General features: G+C 43.3%; 1 protein-coding gene across 5 annotated transcripts in view; it reads right to left on the bottom strand.

Moving 5' to 3' along the window:
• The window catches only part of CUNH1orf226 (chromosome unknown C1orf226 homolog), a 281,545-nt gene that overhangs the window by 27,897 nt on the left and 228,833 nt on the right, over positions 1-24,815 (bottom strand). For all 5 annotated transcript variants that reach the window (XM_013149255.2, XM_063253570.1, XM_063253571.1 and 2 more), the window contains 2 exons: positions 22,022-22,130; positions 10,962-11,115 (listed from right to left, as the gene is read on the bottom strand). In XM_013149255.2, the coding sequence (XP_013004709.2) occupies positions 10,962-11,115; positions 22,022-22,130 (263 nt within the window). The remainder of the gene's footprint in view (positions 1-10,961; positions 11,116-22,021; positions 22,131-24,815) is intronic.

The raw sequence follows: 24,815 nt of genomic DNA, 5'->3' as shown, positions 1-24,815 counted from the left end.
TTCCCACTTGAAGAGCCATGTAAAGTGCAGAAGTAACGGGAACCTTTTCTTAGGGATGGATGGGTCAGTTTTGTCGGGTTGGTATGTTTTTATCCATGAGGTGTGGGGGCCCTGGAGGGTAGGGTATGACAGTCATCACCTCCTCCCAGTTTAGGAATGGGATACAGCCCAGGGAAACTACACTGTATAGAAGTCCAGAGACTTGCCTAGGTTAGGTGCAGAATGAGCTGTCGAGGAAGGTGCAAAGCACCTCCTCTTGGCCCAGCTTCTTGAGCTACAGCTCAATGTGAGGGGCAGGTAGGGATCCTAGATGGAGGAGGGAAAGCAGGGAGATGTGAGCCCCTCCCAATACTGTGCCAGTCTCCGAGCCTTCAGAGTCAGACTCCTCCTCGAAGCAGCAGATGCCAGAAGAGGCCTGCAGGAGGTAGCTGGGGTAACAGAAGATGGAGATGGCTCCTCTTCCAGTTTTTTACTTCCCACTTTTCTTCCTTTCCCATGTCCTTGAGCACAAACATAGCATACTGCTCAATATCAAACAAAGTCCTACTGTGTTTTTCTCTTTATTCCATGCTCTTCTCTCTTTCTTGGACCCTACAAACACCTGACAGTTCCTGAACATTTCACAGGAAATGTTTTATTGCTCTGTGTCTGGGTTTAGGTCCATCACTATTGTCTTCAAAAGTGATTTACTGAAAGTTTTCAGAGACCAAGCACCAACTGGGGAATGGAGCAGGCTGCCACAAAAAGGAAACACAGAGCTCACACCCCAGTGCTGAATCCAGCCCAGGCAACCAGGCCTCAGTCCTGTGAGCGCCTGCCTTGAAGAACACATGGTTCTAGGAATTCTTCCTTTGCAAATCCACACAAGTCATCTGGAGGGACAAGTCTGGTATTTCAAGTCATCAGCATGGTTATTTTTCTTCCTACCTCCTCCAAGAACTATCCAAGAAGATAGCTTGCTTAGGAGCACAAGCTGTTTAACAGAAAGGATGGCCCTGATGTGGACTGGGGAAGTAGCTCCTCTGTTCCTTCATGTGCCAGCAGAAAGGGAGCGCAGAACAGCCTGTTCTCCTCCATACTCCTGCACCCCGAAGTGACCTTGGCAGTGGATCAGGGGGAGCCCAAGGGGAGGGAGGAAGGATGGTGAGCCTTGGGTAATTTTCAGTAGGTAGATGGTGCTGATAACAGAGCATCTAGTCCTTTATTCCTGGCTAGGAATAAACAGGGTGAAGTGCATTCATCTGAGCAGAAAGTTTCCACCCACCATCAGGTGGAGCTGGGTTCCCACAGCTCCCTGTGCAGCCAGCACATGACACTGAAGGTGCCCTGGCCAACCCCCCTTTCCCTTTCCCTTTGCCCTTCCTTTTCCCTGGCCCTGTGTCCCAATCATCGGTCTCTTAAGAATCTGGCTCTAAGAAGATGCTCATAAATACCAATGAAAGAAAATAGTGTTGTGACAGGAGATTAAAATAGGGTATTAGGCTATAGGGGCAGGCTGCCTTCCCCAAGTCTAGTCCCAAAGATCCAAATAATGAAGATTAAAAAGATTCAAACACAAAGCTTGGTTATGTCTCCGCCTGAAGTGCTGGTAGGACCATCAAATCTCTCAGGTTCTAACCCTGTCTCTGAGGGAGTCTTAAAATTCCAAACTGCTCATCCATTCTGTCTGTACTAGTGAACTCCAAAACTGAAAACTATGGGAAGCTTTCTGAGAAGCTTCTTAACACCCAGCAGGTGCTCAGATGATCACATCTGGAGTCTTGTTGACTTAATGGGTACAGATTAGTGTACAGCAGATTGGTTAGAACTAGACAAGGGAAAGCTACCATAGATTGTGTGGTGTGTATGTGCATGCCTTTTCACACATAAGATGAGACCCAGAGAGGGGCCTCACAGCTAATGGGCTTCCTTAGGTTCCAGAAGAACAATAAGGAGATTCAAGATCTGCAACGTCCCCAGCTCCTACAAGACTGAGGGACATGAAAAGGCCTGATAACCTTGGGAGAACTAGGAAACTCAGGGAATGGGGTTTTGTAGCTTCCATATCATGGCCAAGGGGGGTACAACCAGGATTAAGACAGGGGGTTAGCAATGCTGCTGTCTGAACTGCTTGTTTCAACTTTTTCTACCTGAACATTAAACAGTAACTAGAAGCCATTAGACAAATGCTCATTTTGTTCCTTTATTCAATAAGCATTTATTAAGGACACTGAACATAAATATTAATAAGCAAAACCTATGTTTTTAGTGCTTTCCAGCCTCATAGGGGAAAACAAATGTAACCCACAGCTGAGGCCTGAGGGTATGTTACCTATAAAAGAGATGGCTGAGGTGCAGAGAAACAGAGAAACACCTAACAGGTGCGGGCTCAACAGCTCCTGAAGGAGATGCACCAGTTAAGGCAGGTGATGCAGTGGGTGTGGGGCAGGGAGGGCATGGGAGGCATTCCAGGCAGAAGGCAAGGCAAGTGCAAAGAAAAAATGATACAAAAATTCATGGTAGGTCACGGGCACCACCAATGGTTCCACAGAGAGGAACTTGACCAAGAAAAATCAGGATGGATTTTAAGCAGGTAATATTGAAAAACTTTCACTATCTAAAATTTCACTCTACAGATGCTGTGAGCGATAGACCCAGAAAGAAACACGCTACATGAGACACGTGAGAGGATAAGCTAAGAGGGGAGCAGTGAAACTGAAGAGAAGGGACAGATTTGAGAGATTTTTGGGGGTCACAAATCTCAGGGTTAGCTAAACAGTCATCTGTGGTCTGAGGGTGTTGGCAAACTGTGTGAGATGAGTTTTCAGATTTCTTATTTAGGCATCTTGGTGGAAACTGGCATCCTACAGGGAAAATTCAGCAGGAGTAGGGCTGTGGGTAAGAGGATGAGTGTAAGTTTCAAACCTGCTGAAATTGTTAAAGTGTATACAGAAGAGCCAAAAGAGATACATGGCTGGGTAGGTGTTATGAGCTGCATGTTTGATTCTACCTAAAATTCATATACTGAAGCCTTAATCCCAATGTGATAGCATTTGGATATGGAGCCTCTGGGAGGTAATTAGATCACCAGGGTGAATCTCACATGAAGGGATTGGTGCCCTTGTAAGAAGAGACATAAAGAGATCTATAGCACAAGAAACATAGCAGCTGGGTACAAGCCAGGAAATGTCCTCACCAGGAAGAAAATGGACCAGCCCTCTGGCTTTGAACTTGTCAGCCTCCAAGACTGAGAAATAAAAGTCTGTTGCTTATATCATGCAAGGTGTTATATGACTGCCATAAAAAGTACAGGAATGGAGAATTCAGGAAAAGGTCTGGCCTGGAGACAGATATTTGTGAAAACCATGGGAGTCAGAAAAGAACCCAGGGACCAAGTGCAGGAGAGGCAGAAGAGAAGCCTGCACAGCTGATTTAAAAGCAGCTAGCAGAGAACAAAGAGGGAAGTTATGCAGGTGGGATCCCCAGAAATCGTGAAAGATGAGTGTCTCATTTGCCGGAAAGGTTCCTAGAGACAAAGACTGGCACTTCCCTGACCGGGGCTGGGAGTTTCAGGAAGAGCTGACAGCAAAACCTGGCAGATCACTGGAGGCTGAAGAACTAATGGCAAGATCAGAGAGCAAATAAGGAGGCAGGCACTGAGTACAGGTAAGTTTACAAGAAGAGCAGCTATCAAAGAAGAAGAAAAATAACATCAAAGGCTAGAAAGAGACCCAGGGACAAGGGAAGTTTGAGTTTGGTTGCTTTTAAAACGAAAAAGACTTGACCTTATTTATCTGCAGTGGAAGAGAAAATCAGGCCCTGTAGAAGACTCAGGGGGAGAGAGAAGAACATGACACACCTGAAGGGTTGAGAAGGGGTGACATGGTGGAGTGCAGATGCAGGTGGAAGGGCCAGTCTTAGACTGGAGGCTGTCATCCACTGAGAAGGAAGCTGGGCACGAGAAGGACTGCTGAATGGCAAAGCAGTCTATGATAAGTTTGGGGATCACAAACGTGTTGACGGACCAATGCATGGATGGGAGTTCTCCTCAGTGTTACTCAGCATCACAGGGTTCCACACACAGTTACTCCTGGGTAAATGCAGAACTGTGGTTTGCACAGGTTCTGATGGGCAAAAATAACCAAGGGATTACTAGCTCAGTGCAAAAGTGCTTGACATGGCTACATTTTGCCTCAAAACTGCAACAGTAATCAGTTAAACTTAAGTGGGGCTTACTTTGTTCGGGAGTACTAACTCAGAATCATGCTAAGAGGTAGGCACTAACACTGTCCCCATGTGATAGATAGTGCGTGAGGTCAGAGGGCGGTTTGGAGCCTGGAGTTCTGGCTCCAGGGTTAAAAGTGCCTTTAACCTTAACACTGTTCTGCCTTCCACGCTTAGTCCTGCCCTCACCCAATGAGCCTGCTTATTTTTCCTAAGTTGCTTATACTCTGCGATCTTGTTTATCAGTACCTTGGTTGCATCCTAGCTTTGAATGTGAGATCCTTATTGTCTTAGCATCTGAATTGAGCCTGGCACTTGGCATGGACTTGACAAACATCTGTTGAATGAAGTATGTGACTAAAGGGAAGGCGCTGAAAAAAGGGGACCGGGCAGTTGTGAGCGGAGGCAATGGCAGAGCAGCTGTGTGGGCGCAGGGATGCTTGAGTCCAAGGGGCTCACTGTTTGGAGTACGCAGGATGTTCGCATGCAGATGTAATAGGCTGTCATCCTTCAGGGGTTCACTGGCTAGATCAAGAGTTTTTATGTTGTAATTTTTATTGGACATGTTCTATATTTAAGGTAGATGTTATGCTTTGATATAAACAGTGAAATGATTACTACAGTTAAGCAAATTTATACATCTGTCATCTCATTGTTTACCCTTTTTTCTAGATATAAATCTTTTTAAAAAAAACCAATATATAGAAAAAGAATAAAAGCGAAGATGTACATGAAAAATGCAAAGATCCAGACGTGTGAGGTAATTTAAGTCTAGAAATACAATATACATTAGGACCCTGGTTAGTAACATGATATTGTAGTCAGATTTTTGCAAAGAGAGTAAAATTTAGGTGCTCCCCACCCCCAGACAGACACACAGACACACACCAGTGATCTTTATCTGGAAGAAGCTCTATTCCTCCCTGGGACTCCAAGACCTTGCACGCCTTGTACATGCTGGACCCCCTCCTTCCCCTGGTGCCTCCAAGGGAACAGCCTCTCTCCTAGGAGATCTCTCCAGGACGGGCCAGAGAAACAGCACAGGACAGGAACAGTAGCCCCACCCAGCTTGGAGCACCAGGCTGGGCCAAGGGCAGCTGCTGCCAAAAGCCAAAAGAATATAAACCTCCCCCAGGGTCAGAACAGTAGAAAGCATGAGGGAGAAGAAACACAGGAGAGAGAGGAGGTACACAAAATGAAAGTGAGTGACAGCATTAAAAGCACCGCTGAAGCTCAGACAGGGAAAGCACTGACAGACATCAAAGAAGATAGCGAGACTTAGACAGCGAGACTTAGTGCTTGCGCTTTCCAATTCTCAAGAGTAAACAAGTTTTCTCTGCACAGTGGAGGGCTTCCCACCCTGGTGGGGAGCTGCTCCCCTGGAAAGATAAACACATGTTAAATGAAAAGCTCCCTAATGCCAGAGTCTTGTCAAAAACTTTTAACAAATAGTTTGCTGGGCTCTCAAGGTGCCCCATTTCAGAGGAAAATCCTAGTGGAGTCGAAAAATGTTCCTGGGGGAAACGTTTATGAAAAGAAGTAACATGTTCCTAGCCATGTCCAGATGGTGAAAGAGTGAGTGGGATGGTAGAAAGGAAACTAGTGGGACAAGGCGGTAAGCAACTTTCAGGGAAAGAAGGCATTTCCAACCCCACAGCCAACCAGCAATCCCAACTGCTCATACTTGAAATACATTCAGCTTCACGACATTACAGTCAGAGGACATGTGATCCATCACTTCACTTGGAGCCGTTATAAAATACAGTACTTCATGACAGTATGTCATAAACTAAATGACAGATGTCCCTGTCCCCTCCTGTACAGAACAGGTCATGTGTTGCTGAGTCAGCCTTAGAACCTGAGATAATACTCATGGAAGGCACATTAAACGCCAGGCCCATCCCCATTGACTCACGTTCTCTCATCACACCCTGAAAGGGAGAAACAAAGTCCAGAGACAGCATGGAGTTTGCTGAGGACCAGTCAGTTGACATGTGGCAGGTTCAGGACTGAAGTCCAGTTATCTGTGCCTCAGTCCACCACCCTTGCCCTCAGTCATAGTCACCCTGCCTGCCCCTCGCTTGTATAACAGCTAACTTTTGTGCCATCTGAGCAAGGCCACTGAAAGACCCAGGTATCTGGTCAGATGTCATTCTAGAGGTTGCTAGGATGGTGCTCTGGCTAGGATGGTGTTTGAAAAATGTGACTCACATGTAAATTAGCAGACTGTGGATCAGGTGGCTGGCCCTCAGTAAGGAATGGGGTGGACACATCATCTGATCAGATGAGGCCTGAACAATACAAAGATCGACTTCCCTGGAGGAAGGGAAAATTCAGTCTCAAACTAAATTTTTACTCTGTAGAATCTATCCTGCCATCTTTTGATTAAATAAGCTTCTACAGCCATGGGAGTTAATTCTGTAGAGTAAATATCTGTGTTTTGAAAGGTGTGTGTGTGTGTGTGTGTGTGTGTGTGTGTGTGTCTAAATTCTGAACATAATCTGTCTCACTCCAGATCCACGTCAGCATCTACACAGGCACAGGCAGCCCAACAATCAGGCTTGGCCTTTTTGCAGAGGCATGTGGAGTGCCTGCTGGATACCTTAAACAGTGTCCTGCTTCTGACAGGCTTTCCTAAAATGTCCCCAGATGTTTCTACGTGTAGAATCCCAATTACATTCTTCTTAGGGAGAGTGTATACGGAATATGCCAAGTAGCTGAGGTCTTATTATAATAATATGGTTTGGGAAAATTACCTCCTGAAAGGTAATAAAATGGAGGATGAATACAGTTGGAGGGCCCATTAGCTCCATGCTGACCATCTGTCACAGGCACTGGCACACGACAGTGGTCTCTCTCTGTAGCCTCTGTTACCACCAATACCTTCCCACGCGTGCGCTATTCGGCTTTCAGTCTCTCCCTCTGTGCTTTGTCACCTGCATTCTGCTGACTCCCCCATCCAAGTGTCATCATTCCTTATCAACAAGGCTGCTTAAAGGTCACTCCCTGTTGGAATCTATCCTCAATCTCCATGCTCATGTTGGCATAGAGTAAGCACTTCATAAATGCTTGTTGACAATGATTAATACACCTGTGCTCCTGGTAGCACTCACTGACTACGTTCATCAACTTTATTCAATGAATATTTATTGTGCTCAGAAGTTCTTACCCTCCTAGACCTCACATGAAATTAAAGACAGAGGAGTCTACATGTCTGGTAGACAGAGGGTTGAATGCTAATGTCAACATCATCGGCCAGGAATGAAATGACCGTAACAATAACAACGACAAAAAAGAGAGGATTTTCTGGGAGGGGAAGGGAAGAGAATAAAGGAGGAGCTGGAAAGTAGGATTCCCAGAAGACCTGAAGCTGGGTTTTCAGGACAAGCTGGACGTCTGCAAGAGGGTGAATGCAGGGACTTTTGCTAAAGGGAACCATATTAAGAATGGCTAGAAACTACATGAAACATTTGGGGCAGGAAGGAGCTCATGGTACACAAGAAGGAAACAGGGAAGTAAGGCAGAAAGAAAAACACAGGAAGTGATTGCTGTTGGAATACTGACTTCCCAGAGGGAATCTTCCTCAGCATCCCAGGAAATCTCCCAACCCAGCCACCCACCCAGCCGATGCCAGTAGAGGAGAGCAGCAGCAGCGCCTGCTGCAGGAGGGAATTAAATCTGCCCCTTGGTGTTGTGAGAAACACTACACAAGCAGCTCTCTTGAGAGAGCCCACCCAAGCTTGGCATGGCAGTGCAGACCTGTAATTCCAGCACTCTGGGAGCGTCTGGGCAGGAGAGTCACAAGTTTGAGCCCAGTCTGGGCAATTTAGTGAGATTCTATCTCAAAAAAATTACATATACAGGCTGGGGGTGTAGCTCAGTTATAAAGGTCCTGGGTTCTGTCCCCCAGACAACACCACACACAGCAACCCAAGGGTTTGGGGTGTGCCTCAGTGGTAGACCACTTGCCTACCGTGCACAAGACCCTGAAGTGCACAAGTCCCCATCGCTAACAAAGAAACAAAAATAAAACCAACAATAAAACCACCCAGACCTCTCTAGCTAGTAGCTGAGCAGTGGGGTTTGACTAGGTACTTGGAGCTCAGATCAGGCTCCTCAGACAGAATTTCTGTGATAAGAGCGATGTTCAAATGCTCAGCCTCTGAGCACTCTCCCCGTGTCCAGCCCTTTTCACCCTAGAAATAAGTGGCTTGATCTTCTGGTGAGAATAGTTTCATAAATCAGTGTACTGATGACCAGTGGGACTGTGGGCTTGAAAGCTCTTGAGAGTAAGGCTGTAGCTTCAGGGATAGCCCTAAAGCAGCGCTAACAAGGCAGAGCATCGCTCCTCCCTGGCTGGCAGCTCTGACGCATCCCCAGTGCAGGAGTGAGCAGACTGGCATCTGTCTTCTGAACAAAGTGTACAGCATGGTCTCACAGAGGCCTCCAGGGGATGCTTATAGGCAAGTGTCACCATTATGCTACTCATGAGACAGCAGAGCTATGTGCAGTATTTACCACAGTCTGCCTGCAATTCTCTATTCTATCTCTAAGCCTCAGAACACAGACATGGAGAATTTTCAAAACTTTAGTACTGTGGCTTGTTAAAGTTGTGCCTGACCAAGAACACACAGCAAAATGCAAGGATCTGTCTATATGATAATGTTTTAGTCAACATTAATGAGATGCCTGCATTAGTAAAACAACACCACTATTTTCTAAATTTATGACTAATATACACCCAAAATACAAAAGTTATGAAAGCACAGTAGCAAGCAAATCTTTCTGTCACTCTAGCCACTCGGTTTCTTGTGCATTATGCCAGAAATAATCTGTTCATAAGAAACACATGTGTGCCCACATCTATATACACATATACAGCTGGGTACACAGACATTATATATTTGTGTATTTGTGATACACCGTAATTGGTTGCACACTATATCTACAGTTTTGATTTTCTCAATAAAGAAAATATCTGAAAGATGGCTTTGTATCAGTTAATAGATGACAGAGTCATTCTCCTTAATGGTTGTGCAGTACCCCATTATTTGTACTATAATTTATTTTAAACTTATCTGTTTCCAATCCTTTCAGTTTTGTTGTTGCTGTTGTTGGTGGTGGTATTTTGTTGTTTTGTTTTGTTTTTCACTGGCTCTTTGTTTATACTGCGTATCAATACAAATATATGGGTCTGTCTTAGGATAAATTCTCAGAAAGGAATTTGAGGGCAATGTGGGAGGTCAGAAGACAAATTTAACTAGAATTCCCACAGTGTTCTCCATAGGGAATCCACTTGTGCCACACACTAAACTACCACAGGCATCTATGTGTATTTCTCAGTGTCCCTCCTGGTCTATTCAGGAACATATACCAGCATCGGTACAGCCACACTCATTTCAGCTTTATCACATGTTTTCTATATGAAAACCACTCCTCTATCATCACTCATCCTTTCCAGGATATTTTTCTATTCTTTTAAAAAGATAGTCTCATATTTACAATAAAGTAATCACATGTATTTACTGGTTTTTACATACCAAGCCCCAGACTTGGAATTAATTGTATCAGTTGGCATTAAATGTATCAGTTCATCTAATGATGACAGTATTTCTGTGCGACACACACTACTATGATTCTTCTTTTTCAAAAAAGAAACTAAGGCACAGAGAGGTCACAGAACTTGCCAAAGATCACAAAGCCACTGACTGGTACACCAGACTACAAACCCAGAGTCTGTTCTTTCAATTAGTTTGCAATACTAATATTCAACAGTGTAAGATTTATTTTGCTGTGTTCTGACTTTCTGAGATGGATGTTTATTTCATTTGACTTTCAAGATTTATCATCTATAATGTAAAAACAATTGAAACCTTGGATTTTTCTTTGAGTGCTCTTGTAGCTCTAAGTTTTGAATATTATAACTTACCATGATGTCCCTCCTTTGCTGTGCGCAATTTGGGTTATGTTAAATTTATAGACTAACATAGGCACAATTAACATTTTTATGACATTGAGATTTCCTATCCAAGAATAAGGTATACCCTTCAATTTTTTCATATGAAACAATATATTTATTTGTAAGTATTTTATTTTAAAAATTCCTATGTTTTCTTCTATTACTATTTCTAACCAATTATAGGAATATATGAAAATTGTAAATATCTATGTGATACTGGACTTTGGCTAGCATCCTAAGCAAATGTTATTAGTTTTCAAATGATTTATTAATTCTAATTTTTTGGCGTATTTTCTTGGGATTTTCCACCTGCTGTTTTTTTCTTTTCTGCATCTATTACTGAATAACAGAGATGATAAAAGACATCCTTATTTCCTTCCTGCTTTTAACGAGGCTTGAAAATTGGAGACACTGAAATACCTTCCACACTGAGGGCTTATAAAACTGCAGAAGTTAGAAATATATTTAAAAAGTTGTAAAATATTTGGGTAACTGTATATTAATTATCTTTTTAATTTGCCTTATGGGGGCAAATTAAAGTTTCCTTGGGTCAGATGTAGCACAGACAGCTCTACCTTTGGAAACTCTTCTCAGGACATCAGCTTACACGTCTCCTGCTTTAATAACTAATCTTCTCTTATAAAAAGTAATAAACGCTTCTTAGAGAAAATCTGGAAACAGAACAGGTGAAATGTTTTGTAAGGATAGGAATCACCTGGCCTTTGGGAAGTGGCCCGTCAGCACCCACTAGGTGACCCCTTGCCTCTTTATCCACACCCACTGCAGCCACAGTGCCTACCTGGGTCCCTGCCGGGGTCCCCTGAGCCATTGCTGTTCCTCTCGCTCTCCCCGTCTTCCTGGCCATCTGCGTTCTGCTGCGTGTGCTGCAGGCTCAGCTTGTGGCAGACCTCGAAGGCCTGCCCCACTGTCCGCACGATTCGCATAGCTTGGCTCTGGGGAGGAGCAAGGGAAAAAACAAGTGAAGGACATGGAGACTCTACAAGGCCACATGGAGGGTCAGGTCAGGTGGGGAGGTGCAAGGGCAGGCAGTCAGAAAGCCGGCAGCCAGGAAGGAACAAGACGGGCCGTCCTAAGATTGTTCAGAGGTACACATACTCACACGGACGAGTACAGGGACACTTTGCCTTCCTGAAATACTCCCAAAAATACAAACTGTTACCACAGTTCAGAGACAATCAACCAGAGGGACAGATAGTGAAAAATACACCAACACTGGACATAGCCTGAATTCTTCTCCCCAGGGGTAATAAAGTAGTTCACATACTTCAAATCTTTACCAAGCATTGTCAAACGGCCAGTGGGTCCATCAAACTAAGAAGAACTCTGCCTTCTCGCCCCCTTTGCATGTCAGGTCCCTGAGGAGCTCCTGCAGACCAAGGCTGTGGTGCTCCAGGGCTCAGAGGCCATGACCTAACAGCAGAACCAGGGGAAGCCATGTCCAGAGCCCCAGGACACAGGCTGCCGGCTGGGTCTGAAGGGAGAACTCGCTCCAGACTTACTCTAACACATCACTTACTTGAGGCTGTTCTCCAGCTGCTACTTTGCTTTTATTTCACTTGAGTCCCTTTCCAGCTGCTAACCTCCTTCCTAAGAAGCCCCAGTATCCCACTGCTTAGCCAGAAGAGCAGGAGCAAGAAGCTGCTCTTGGATAGACTCATCAGCAGTCCCAGCCAGTCCTGGTAAGATGCAGGGCAGGGAGGGTGCTCAGGGTGCAGTCTCTGTTGTGGGTCACTGAATATAATTTGATGATCAGTCACTTTTTACCTTTTTTCCCCCATTTTTCATGACGAAATGTAAAATATGGAGAGTATTCAGAAGACTGGGTAGGAAGGCTCAAAAACCAGGGAGCCTGAAACATCCCACCACAGACCCAGTTTATTTCACAGTGACTGCTGCTCTGCAACCATGTGTAACGTCTGTCATGTCTCGGAGAGTCTGACTTTAGATGACACTGTACAGTTCAGTGATCCCATTCTCAGACCCCAAGGTTACATCGGCAGAACAGCAAAGCTTCTCACTGGCTTGAGACAGTTGCTACCACATTTCCAAATGGAGAGCCAATGTTTCAAAAGCCTCTGGGGCTTGTTGAGAGTAAATGTAGGATTCACCTATGCTTTTTCCAATCCAGAGATTTGCTCACAATTCCCATTAGTATCTTCATGAACCACTCAGCCCCTCGGAACGCCATGCATGGAGTATGCTCCAGTCCATTCTCACCAGACTTGCTCCCTTGCTATTGCCCCATGCCTGGCCTCATTTCTATGTTCTTCTTGTGACTTCAGGCCAGGACATCCATGTTAATATGTGAAGATACAGGTCAATCATCATCTCATATCTATTTTAGAGCAAGCCACTTCTGTTCCTCCTGATATTCCAATTGCCTCCTATTAGTGCTCAAACCTCTCTTCATCCATTATGCTACTTAACACCAAAAGGTTAACAGATCTCTCACCTGGAGCACCCTGACATTCTTGGATGATGAGACCCCTAAATGAAATGAAGAGGGGGCAGAAAACTTCTCTGAGGTCCTCCATCACCTGGTGGTGGGTCAGAACCTCCATTCTCTTATGCGTATGCTCTTCATGCTCTTATGCTCCATTCTCTTTAATGTCCTCCTGTCTCCAATGGGCAGGTCTGGCCCTTTGTATCACAAGCTTGCAGTATCTAAGACAACTGCTCTGTTTGCAAGGAAGTGAAGCAGGAGACATCATCCTAAGCAAGAAGTCCCTACCCCTTCCATTCCCCAAATACATGCAAAGGTGTGATTTGGCAGGCATGGTGCCTCACAAGGCCAGGACAAGCACTTTCCAGCTGCCATCATCTCACTGAGCCACCAAGCTGAGCCCTAGGTAGAAGGCAGACCCAGGAAGCCCAACCATCAGGTGGAAAAAAAGATACTGCACCATTCCAAAGTGTTATTCCCAGTGGTCTCCTTAGATCGTTGGTTCCTTATTGCCAATTATAAGAAAAGCAGGCTGCCTGTGACTAATCTGAATGTTTTATGGCAAAGTACATTATAGTTTACCAAGCCTTCAATTCAGCTTTCTTCCGCCTACCAAGTATATGCAGGAGTCTACTATAGAGAACCTTTCACACTCCCTTCTCTGACTTCCACAAATTTTGCTCTCTCGGGCATCTTTATAAGAGGCAGGAAAAGGTAAATGTTTTGGTTTCTACAATTAAAATACGGTAGGTATAAATTATATCTAGAAATTAAGAGTTTAATTTGATGCCTTTATTATCTTGTATAAATTAATCCAGGTATCTCTTCCTCATTTAGTATCAGCAAAAAACTGAGCTAGTCTTTTCCTATCTGTATCATTATCAAAGTACAGGATTAGTTTTCCTTTTTAAAATACAGTTATACAGAAATCTCCAAATTCACCACTGTACATGTTACTATAAAAATCTCAGGTTGTCTTCAGAAAGTCTCATTATAAATTCTACCATCTCTGTAAATCAAGATACTTCCCTTAATTAACTTTGAAGATATTTAGAATTTAAAGACCCACAAACAATTATCCTTGACCCATGGAATTAGGGGTGGAAATCAGATTCCTATCCTTAACTTTGGAAGGAAGCATTCAAATTTAAGTAAGAGGAGAGTCAGTGAGAGGTGCCTGTAGACAGGTCCTGCACTTTTCAGGCATCCCAAGAGGATAAAGGGTGGTGGGACAACCTCAGAATTGAACTCTGCCACCTGCATCAAGAATGAATGTCTAGAAAACACCAACAGATTCAAACAATTATTTATAAGCCAGAAATGCTTGTAAGGAATGGGCTAGGTTTTCAAATGACACTTAGTATTTATAACATTTCTTTTATTAGGACCAGGAATTGACCTGTCTTCTGCCTGATTTCCCTAGGTTTATGGACTCTATCTTTCCCATGTCAGAAAGAGTGACTGCCTCCTCAGATTCCAGTCTCCTTCTCTCCTCCCTTTATGATGGCTGTTCTACATAATATTTCTCTAATCCTACTGAGAAAGTGGTCAGTGGCACCATGTGCAGCACAGAGGGTATCTTCTACCACATGGGGGATAACGTGTGTGACAGCACCTCCTGGGGTGCTCAGCATACAGTAAGTGCTCAAGAAATGCTTTGAATATGGAATTCACTGCAACAAAAAGGAAATTAAGGCAGAAAATTAAAATAGGTCTGAAAAGGATGGGGTTATCTGATAAGTAATCAACACTGAGATATTAAAAGGACCCCCTTCCATATCCATGCTGGCATCAGAATGGCCAGGCCATCATCTCCATCCTCCCAGTAGCCCCAGAGGAAAACAGCTGGACCCAACATCGCTTGGGTCTGAGCTAGTACAATGGTCCCTGTGTAGGAGGACACTGTTGCATAACATTTCTGGATTCACACATTCAGTGCCAAATGGTTTCACTTCGATTTCTTTTACTTCCTTTTGATGTGAAGGCTATTTCCTCTCACAGTAAATGAATTTGATAGTGTGTTTTATGAAGAGCTTGGAGAGGTTGCCTGGTCCATCATCAAGCTATCTTGTTTGCACACACTCACCAAAGCATCGTCTTCCCTGTTGATGTCTCTCAGATTCAGAAGGGGCTGGATGGCTTCTCATTTGATTCATACACTACTATGTGAATTCAGATGCTACTTGACCTTTCAGGCCTTGCCTTTTTGAGTCTACTTTGAGAGGATTCTCTCTGAGGACCTTGAAGGTGACCAGGAGGGGCAATCCACAGTGGGTAAGAAGTGGCCCTCTCCCCTTGTGGTCCAGGTGGCTCCTGCTTGCTAGGCCTCCCCTACATGGTGAGCTCCCTTCTGGCCTTCCAGGCTGTCTGAATCCAAGAAGGAGAACTCTGCCAAAGAGAAGCTTTCAGAAGAAATCCTTGCAAAATTTTTATGAATATCTGTTCCCTAGGCAGCTGGGTAAAAGTAGAGCCAACAAGTGGAATGTTGAGAAAGCAGCTTTTTCCAGCCCCAATATATGGCCACTTTCTGAATTTTTTTTTTAAAGCATCATTATACCACAAGGTTTTGTACAAATCCGGTTTAGTTTTACATAAGCTTCTGAAAGTGCTTTGCCACACGGATCAAATCTTCCTGTCCAAAAGCCATTTTCTATTAGCATCCCCAAAACATGTGTGGGTTCTTATTATCAAGATTAGCTTAGATATGGTAGCTTTGATGTTTTCAAAGCTAGAGAGGAAAATCTAAGCTCAGAGAGACTCCCAGCTGCAGATGGAGTGCACCGAGGCTCAGGGAAGCACCAATTACCATCAATTTTATGACAACAGGGCTGGAAAGGAGGCCGTCTCAGAGCTTTATGCCACTTACCCTCCCTACACACAGAGCTTCTCTAAACCATCTCCCTCCTTGTGTTGACATAATCCCCCTCCCCACTGCCAGGATACTACACAACAAGATGACATGAGTATCAACTGGGTAGCTAGCAAGGACCATGAAAACAACACCATATTTGCAGTAAGTGTGGGCTGTCTACTCAAAAGCAGGCAAAATTCTATCATGGTAACTTTAGAAAGGTGAAAATTAGAAGGCTGATTCCTATGCTTTATTGGTCCATAAGAAAATTATAGTAACTGTATGTGGTGGCACATGTCTCTCCTCCTAGATCCTCAGGAGGCTGAGGCAGGAGGCTCACTGGATGCCAGAAGTTTAAAGGTAGCCGGGGAATCAGACCTTGTCTTAAAAAAAAGAAAGAAAAGAAAAAGAAAAAATATATTAAATATAAATACATATATAATATATACTCTTAGTTAAGCTATCCTTGTTCTACAAACTTGAGAATCCTTTAAGTGTGACGTACATGTGAAGAATGGTTATCACTAATTTCATTCTGCAATTGATTTAGTACATATCTTCAGTACAGTTCTGAATTTCACTATTCTGGGAAATACTCTCTGTGCTTCACAATTTATGGAATTGATTAAAGTCAGACACACAAGGAAAGTAGAGAATCAAAGCACAAACTGCAAGATGTACTTGATGATCATGATGAGGAGGAGGACAATGATTAATGAGAAAAAAGAAGAATGGGGAACTCCTTCTGACAAGGTTCTATATTGGCTGACCAGCTCTCTGCCCTGGTTAGTCCCTTCCCCATATCTTTGGGCCCTTTGATTTATCTTCCAAGCACTTCTGAGTTCTAGCAAAATGATTTCCTTCCACAAAGTCAGGATGGCTCAAAGATTTATACTTCTCATCTGCCATAGCAATAAATTACAGGGCCCTTATCTTATACTCAGCTACCACAAAAATAATATCATGTTACTTTAATACACTTTTTATAGGAACCTTAGCAAAATATCTGGCTTAGATTTATGAAGTAATTGAAATCTACAGAATTTGCAATACTTAAGCATGAAAATATATCTGTATTTCAACATATAAATACAGGAGACTCCAAGATACTAAGCCTCTCAAATGATGAATGGCTTAGGTTTTTGTCCAACAGGTTATTTCAAGGACTTGATTATATACTTTGATGGATGCAATGCCTTAGACCAGAGAATAGTACTCAGAACAGGGCAAGTTCTGTTTCAAAGTGAGTACAGCTTTCAACACTAATAGGAAGTAGTACATCATACAATTTCAAATAGGGTTTCACTTATACTCTACCAGTCTGCTAGTCCACGAAATACAGTGCCACAGATGAAAAAAAGGCTGAGTTATAATCTCAGCACTACCAGCGAGGTAACTGTAGACAAGTTAATTCAACTTCCCAGGTACAGGTTCCACCGTCTATTAAGCAAAAGGTTTGGGCCAGATAAGCTCAGTGACCTATGATTTCTATATTTTTATATCCCAACTCAAACTCACAGAATATCTGAAGTATAAAAACAGTCTCTTGCCCTAAATGTAGTACCTACTTAGGCTTTCTCTTTTAAATTTCACCAGGCAAGTGACTTACTCTTTAGCACATAGCTGACATTATCATTCAAAAATTCACCACAAACTACAAGAATGGTTAAACTTCACAGTTGTGACCCCCCAATTAGATGGTGAAAGCATTATGGGAGGAAATGACTTCTCCTAACTCAAGGCAACTGAGCTGTGATTGAGGTGAAATGATTTCAAGGAGCTGTCTGTGGAGATAACAAGGAGATTCCTGCTGCTCCTGTTAATCACCAACACTTCACGCACTGATGTGCTAATAAGTACAGTCACTCTTAATCAAGGTAGACAGCTATATCCTCCTGGGACTGGGAGAAAATGAGGACAGGGTGACATCCTCCACAGGAAAGGTCAGAGACCAGGCGAGAGGCTCCTCAAGAAGCAAAAGGCCTTGCAAAGAGATACTATCATTATATCCCCCAAGGAGGGGAGACACGGAATGCCTGTCATTAGGAAGAGTTCCCACTGATGGCTCCCAGGGAGGAAAAGGTGGATGGCCCGCTTAGAAATACTCTGAAGAGTGCCGGGATCCTTCCACCTCCATCCTGACAATCCTGCCTCTCAAAAATCAGCTTATTTAACACTGAGCAATTGACATTACTAGATGTACTGCATCTTATTTGATGGCTGGGGATATTCAAGTCCAGAGGCATATGTGTCTTTTCTGTTTTTGTGTAACAAGTTTCAGGGGCCAAAGCTCCGGACTTGGAAGCAGGAAACTAGGTTCTAATCTCAGTGATAATGCCTCATTGTATGGCCATGGGTAATTTACTACCCTAGACTCTTTTTTAACTGACTATAAAATGGAGTCCCTTTAACCATATAAGGATGCTATAAGAAGAAGGAAGATCTATATCAAAGTGACCATTCAGAGGTAAGGAGCTCTCCATTCCCAAGTAAAGACTACAGTACAATCCAGTTACAAATTCTTCTTGGGGAACCAGATTACTTCTTAGGTATATAATTTCTAATCATCTGATGATGAGATGGAATAATGGAGTGGTTAAGAGTGTGAGCCTCCAGCCAGGCTTGGAGAGGCCAGCTGTCTCAGTGTTCTGGGAGGCTGAAGCAGGAGGATTACAAATTCAAGCCCAGCCTGAGCAACTTAATGACTTAAGACCTTGTCACAAAATTGAAAGATTTCTATAAAAGGATAAGGATGTAGCTTAGTGCAAAGGCCCTGAGTTCAATCCTCAGTACTAATAAAAACAAGAACTGTATGTGTGCATGCTCCAGAGTCAAACTTTAGTTCAGACTGCACTGCTTTTCGTGAGTCCTTACACAAGGTATATTCTTACGCCTCAGTTTTCCCATCTATAAAATGACAATAGTTCCTACCTTACACATCGATTATGAGAACAAACTAAGAGAATTCATATACAGAGTTCACAATAGTCTCAGGCACATAGCAAGTAATCAAAACAGGAAAGATACCATTGGACTTAACATAGAGCCACAACTTGGATAACCTGGAGTACCAGAAGCATCAGGGGTAGCACGTTACCTTCCTGTAATATACTGCTATCCAGTTTCTAGTGTGAGCCCAACTGGTAAAAGCCAGCTCAAGATGAAAGTCCCCAGATGGGAACCACACAGGCTGCCCGTGTGAGTGACTAGAGAAAGACCTATAGATACAGAATAGTATCTGTGCTGGGAACAAGGTACAGGGCACCTTCTAATGGAAAAAGCAGTGACAACCCTTTAGCCACAGTGAACTGCAGAGTAAGGACACTCACAGTAGAGGCCTGCATGAGAAATAGCCCCAGGTATGCATACAGAGGACACAGTGGGATATGAAACAGCAAAGCCAGAGCTTGAGAGTAGCAATGAACTTATGCAAGGTTTTTCTGCACTACAATTAGTGATAGGGCTCTGGAGAACATTCAGATCTGCTGGCTTCCAGTCAAGAAGGCTGGCTGTGACCTCTGATCACCTAGAAACATCCTTGCAAGATTCATTTCCTTGGGGTGTCTGGCCCTTCCCCCCTCATAGCTTAAATGTTCCTATAATTTGCCAATTAAAACTCATTTCCAAACTAACTATTATCTCCCTGAAGCAGAAGTATTTTACAACAAAGTAAAACATTGCATTTGGAGACTAACCAGGGTGGTAGGCAACACCTCACGATGTGTTCCCCACCCCTCCTCAATTCTGCTTCCTGTGCCGAACAATTCATTCCTCTGTTTGGCTTGGAAACTGGTCCTTCCACCTATGGTTGGGCGCCAACAGAGGTTGCACTCAGGCTGTCTGGAAAGAATTCCCTGGGCTGCATGGCCTCGAGCCAGCACCAGGCCTGAGAACCAGCTCTGGGAGGAACTACATTCTCAGTAGGTAAGAGCAAAAGGAATACTGAAAATAGAAGAGCCAGACATCAGAGGTAGCTGAGAGCTCTGAGGTATGGGAAAAAAATTTATGACAGGAAACAAGATGGCTACTCCTTTTCAGCAGGCAACAGGAACTTGAAACTGGACTTCAAGGTCAACCATCCAGGTGGGCACTGATTGTTCTTAGACTTGTGTTTTTGGCAGAACACAGAGCTCCACTAGGCCTGATGGCTACAATGGATCCATCGGTAAAAATAATACAGTGGTCTCCTCTACTTAGGTTCCTTCCTCAAAATTCTTTTGTTATGCACGTCTCCCTGGATCTAGCAATGCTTCTTCATGAGAACCTGGCAAATCATTTATCTCTGAGCCTTAATCTACTCATCTGTAAAAAAAAGAGGTGAAAATTACCTGTCTTATCTTCTTTACATATGGTATTACAAAGATATAGATAAAATTAATTATTAAGGTACATGGAAAATGATGTGTATTTTGTGATTAATAAATTCCAAAGTTTACATGGTTCAGTCTTCTACAAAACTAAAATCAAAGCTGGGTGTGAAAGTGCATGCCTGTAATTCCAGCACTCAAGAGGCTGAGGCAGGAGAATTGCCATGAGTTTGAGTCCAGTCTGGGCTACATAATGATTTCAAGGCCATCCTAAACAACACAGTGAGGCCTGGTCAAAACAAATAAGCAAACAAACAAACAAGCTAATAAAGTCAAAAGTACAGTCAAGGATTCTGAATTAAGAAAATCTTAGTCTTTGGTTGCACTGTCAAAGAACATTACAGATGATCCAATTTATAAGTTAGAGTCACTTTGTATATCCTTTCTCCCTTCCCCACATGGACTATACCTCAAAGCCGTGTAAGAGTCTTTCAGTCCTCTAAGCCCTAAATTTTGGCATCTCCAGTCCCTCTGTCTCTTCTTTCTTCCTCTCATTCTATTTGCATTTCTATCAGTTTAATATTCAACTCAACCTGGTCTCACTTCTTTTTCCTTTTAATTGTACTATTATCTACAAGCGAAGTGTTTTACCCCCTTTTTCCTCTTTTTCCCAGTTCTAGCATTTTTCCATCTAATTCTAAGATGTCATTTCAAAAGCCTGAAGGCTAGAAATATAGCTCACTAGTAGACCACTTGCCTAGCACATATATGAAGTCTTAAGTTCACTCTCCGGCACCACAAAATAAAAAGTCTGAAAACAGCATGGGTAAAGATACAACTCTCTTTAAAGGACGAGACATAATTCTCTGGGGAATTACAGTGGGGACTGTGACACACACACACCCAACCAGGCTTATGATGGTTCTACCTGATAATTTTTTGATGGTACCCAAGCTGTATGCATTCAGTAGAAATTTTATTTTGAGTTTTCAATTTTTATCTCTTCCCAGGCTAGTGATGTGTGATACCATACTCTCAAAACACTGGGCAGTGGCCACAGATGCCTGTCAGCCACATGGTCAGAAGGCAAATAGCTGACACCTACACTGTGTTGTTTTGCTATGATGTTCTAAAGGTTGTGTATATTATTAAACGCATTTTCAATTTAGGATGGGTTTACTGGGACATAATCCTATCATAAATCAAGAAAATCTGTATTAGTAAATCTTGACCCTGTCATGTATTATTCTTATTATCACCACTTGACAATGACAGGGCACCTATAAATTTATTAAAGATGCCTTAAGGTAGAAAGTGTCACATTGGATCAAAGGCGGAGTATACAGGAAGTGCACTGGCAGTCGTCACAGATTGCTGACTTAGTAATTTAGAATAGTGGACCTGTAAGGGTTCTTCAAGGCATCAATGCAATGCTTTCTAAAATCTCTTTGCGGGAAAAACTGTTCTCAGGACACTAATACATATTACATGTGAAAAATAGGGACTCAGTCAAATCAGTCTGAGAAATACCAGGTTAAACAAAGTCAATAGAGCTGCTGTAACTCCAGCACTACTCGGCAACTTCAATAGGGTAGTTTTAATAAGAATCATTTTGGATAATAAAAATTTTACAGAATACATTTTAGGGAATGCTGGTTTTGATTATATTCCTCATTATATTTCCTCAGAAGCTGAGACTTACAATGGATTGAGTAGTCACCTGCCTAATAGGATTCCAGTGGAGAGATGGACTAAATCCTAGGTGTTTTAACCCCCGGGGAGGTATCCAAAAAATGTCAATTACTTATGTTAGGAATCTGGAGGAATGATATAGAAGCACAAAAGATGCACTTACTCAACTATCAATGTTGCCATAACAAAACAATTAGCCAGGAAAACCAATCTCATAACCTAAATCTAAGCCAGATTCCAAATTTCATGATTTGAAGTCTACTGATGAATACCAGGATTATGATAAAGAGTCACCTCAGCATCATTCCCACCCCAGAGCACTTAGCCAGTGGCTGATCCCTCTCCATTTATCCATATATAATTAAGTACAAACCTCAGATGAAACTAGGAGAACATCTTTACATAGGACCAGTGACAGACTATTCAGATAGTTCTGCATGTCTGTCATTAAAACAGGCACCTCCAAATCTCCAACAGGGTTAATGTTGGGGGTATACTGAGTTCATTGGAGGAAAACATCAGATAACTGATGACTGTCACTTTACCTTTTTCTTAGATTTAAAGACATTACACCTGAAGATATTGCTGGCACCATCTCGAGCAATATAGCTGAAGATCTTCAAATCTTGGGAATCATGAGAGACATAGAAGATCCTGGGGGAAAACAAAAGAAAAAATGCACTGAAAATAACATTAGGTTCACATCTCTAACAGGAAACTTCTGATTAAGGAAGGACACTCAGAGGACACAGATGACTAAAGCAGTTATCAAAGGAAATCTTTTTCCTAAGGGATCAAAAAGCCACAGGACTAGAGACACTTTTCAGCACAAACATGAAATTTCCTGAGGAACTTCCAGATTTGGGGGAGTAAACCTGGGTAGGACATAGAACCCATGCTATTAGCAGCCATCTCCTGAGCCGGAATCCTATCCTGATAACTTTGTGTCAGAAGGAAAAGTCATCCCCTTCTTTATTAAACCATCAAATCTGTATCTAACCCAGAGAAAGATGTACAAGTTTTCTGACACCTGTTCATGGTTATCCCCAAATGAAGAGACTTTGGAACCCAGCAATGCTAACTGTGTAGGGGAAATTAGAGCACTCCTGTCTATTATCACAGGTTACTTGGTGATGGTAACTTCACTTCCCTCCCTCCAGGGCCAGGACCATGGTTTCCATGTATTCATTCTGTAAACCAACCAGCGCTCCAAATGCACCATGCACCCGGTATAATCTCAGCAGCTGGGGAGGCCGCGGGAGCAAGAAGGACAAAGTGCTGGAGCTCCTGGAGCTTACGTGTGGCTATCGATATACAAGTGCTATGAAGAAAAATCAGGCCAAACAAGGAACACAGCGGGTTGGGGGCTGCTATTTTAGACAGTATGGCTAGAAGGTTTCAGAGAGATGCTGAGACCTGAGTGATGTGAGCAACCCAGTCACAGAGACCTTTGGGCAAAATGCACTGTGAGAAGGCTATAAGCCCTGCAGTGTGCAAAAACTGCTTAAAAGGCTGGAGAAACAACTGTAGTTCACGTGGAGGGAGTGTTACAGAAGCCACCAGAGGCCAGGACACATAAGGCCTTGAAAGTCCTTAAGCCACCAGAGGCTCCTGTGCAGAGGCCTGGCTTCCTTATGATTAAAGAACCACTCTGGCTGCCTGGGGTCTGAGGAAGCAGACTCAAGAGCAGGGACAGAAGAAAAACAGAAAACTTATAAACAACGCCCCAGGGCCGAGTCTTAAGTGCACTTAAGACAGACCCCCACCAGAGCCACTAGTTCTTTCTGCTGTGGGCACAACAGGGAAGGAGGTGTAGATGTGTCAATGGAATGAATTTCAGGTGATCCAGAGAGAGTATTGCTCTTAAGGAGCATCACTGGGGCCACATCCTTTCTATAACACACTTTCCCCCAATAGCAACACTGGTAACTTTCATTCAAGGATTTAATAGACCTGGTTTTGTTGCTGTTTTCTAAAAAAAAATTTTTAAAAAATACATCAGTGTTGTCTAGGGGAAAGAGACTTGGATTTAGAGTCTACAACTTTATAGCTTTGCTGTTTACTGCCAGGCAAGCTACACAACCCCTCAGAGACTCAGCTGTGTTGCCTGTCAAATGGGACTCTTAGCAGAAACATCTTGCAGGGCTACTGAGAGGATGAAATGCTTAGTTAAGTGTGTTTTTGCTGATGAAGCTTCTAAATAGTCTAGTGACTGAGAGTTTCCCCAACATCTTGAGAGGGATGTTCAAAAGGAAAGTGGCCCAGAGAGGGTAACAACTCTAGGAAGCAACCCAGCTCCACCTTGGGGAATCACAGGTTCTCTGCTAAACTCTGCTAGAAGTCATTTTAGTACATCTCCCATGCCTACCACCTCTAAATGATTCTGCAACAGACACTCTCGCTTCCAAGGCAGCTAATTTAAGTTTATCAGGCACAAAGAGTTGCTTAGCCTTCTGATAACACCAAACTGTCTTCCTGTCAATGACATGAACCAACAACTGTACCTCAACACCTTCTGCCTAAACTCTGGGGCCACCCAGGCCTCCCTCCTAAACATCCTTTCCTGAATGTCTTATCATGCTTCTCAGATTCATCAAGCCCCCACCTAAATTAACCACTGTCCCTTGAATTCTTCAAGAAAACATGGGCTTTCTTCTCCCAAGGCCTGTCTGGATGAAAAGGCACTCAGTCTATTCAAGCCAGAAACCTAGGTGCCATGCTTGACTCCTTCCTCCAGTTTCCCGACACTCATCACCATAACTGAGTTCCTGCACAGCACCTTCCCGGTACATCTCAGGGATGCATTTTTCTCTTCAACTATAGAGGGCTGCCTTAGTTCTCATTTTTCATCTGGATTTCTACAGCTTCCTCTATGTGGTGTACTTCCCTTCTTCCCAGCTTACCTATGGCCAGTCCACTCCACATATTGCTAGCAAAGTTGTATTTTTAAAAACATGCATTATATCCAATCGCTTTGTACCCCCCAAATCATCCAATGCTTCCTACTGCCTTCAAGATGCAGTTCCAACTCCTCTCTGCTCTGATCTCCCTCCAGAGTCCTGACCTGTTCAGGCCTGCAGGACTAGCTGCATACACTTTCCAGTCTTTACAACCTCTGTGAACAAACACCTTTGGCATTCTTTAAGATTTGGCTGAGGGAACCCTCAACTGCCGCAATCCCTGGGCTCACGTGAGCCACAGCATGTATCTTCTCTATGATGTTTACACAGGAGCTCCCAGAAGGAACAATGACCCCACCTTGGATTTCCCAGTGCCAACACAGTGACTGGCACATGGGAGGTTCCCGATGCCTTCTTGGGAGGTGGGGGAGTCATTCCC

The sequence above is a fragment of the Cavia porcellus genome, unplaced genomic scaffold (assembly GCF_034190915.1).
Source record: "Cavia porcellus strain 051 isolate PalLab524CR breed Dunkin Hartley unplaced genomic scaffold, mCavPor4.1 scaffold_7, whole genome shotgun sequence".
Classification (NCBI taxonomy): Eukaryota; Metazoa; Chordata; class Mammalia; order Rodentia; family Caviidae; genus Cavia; species Cavia porcellus.
The sequence above is the reverse complement of the archived record's forward strand: the minus strand, read 5'-3'. Positions and strand labels throughout refer to the sequence as shown.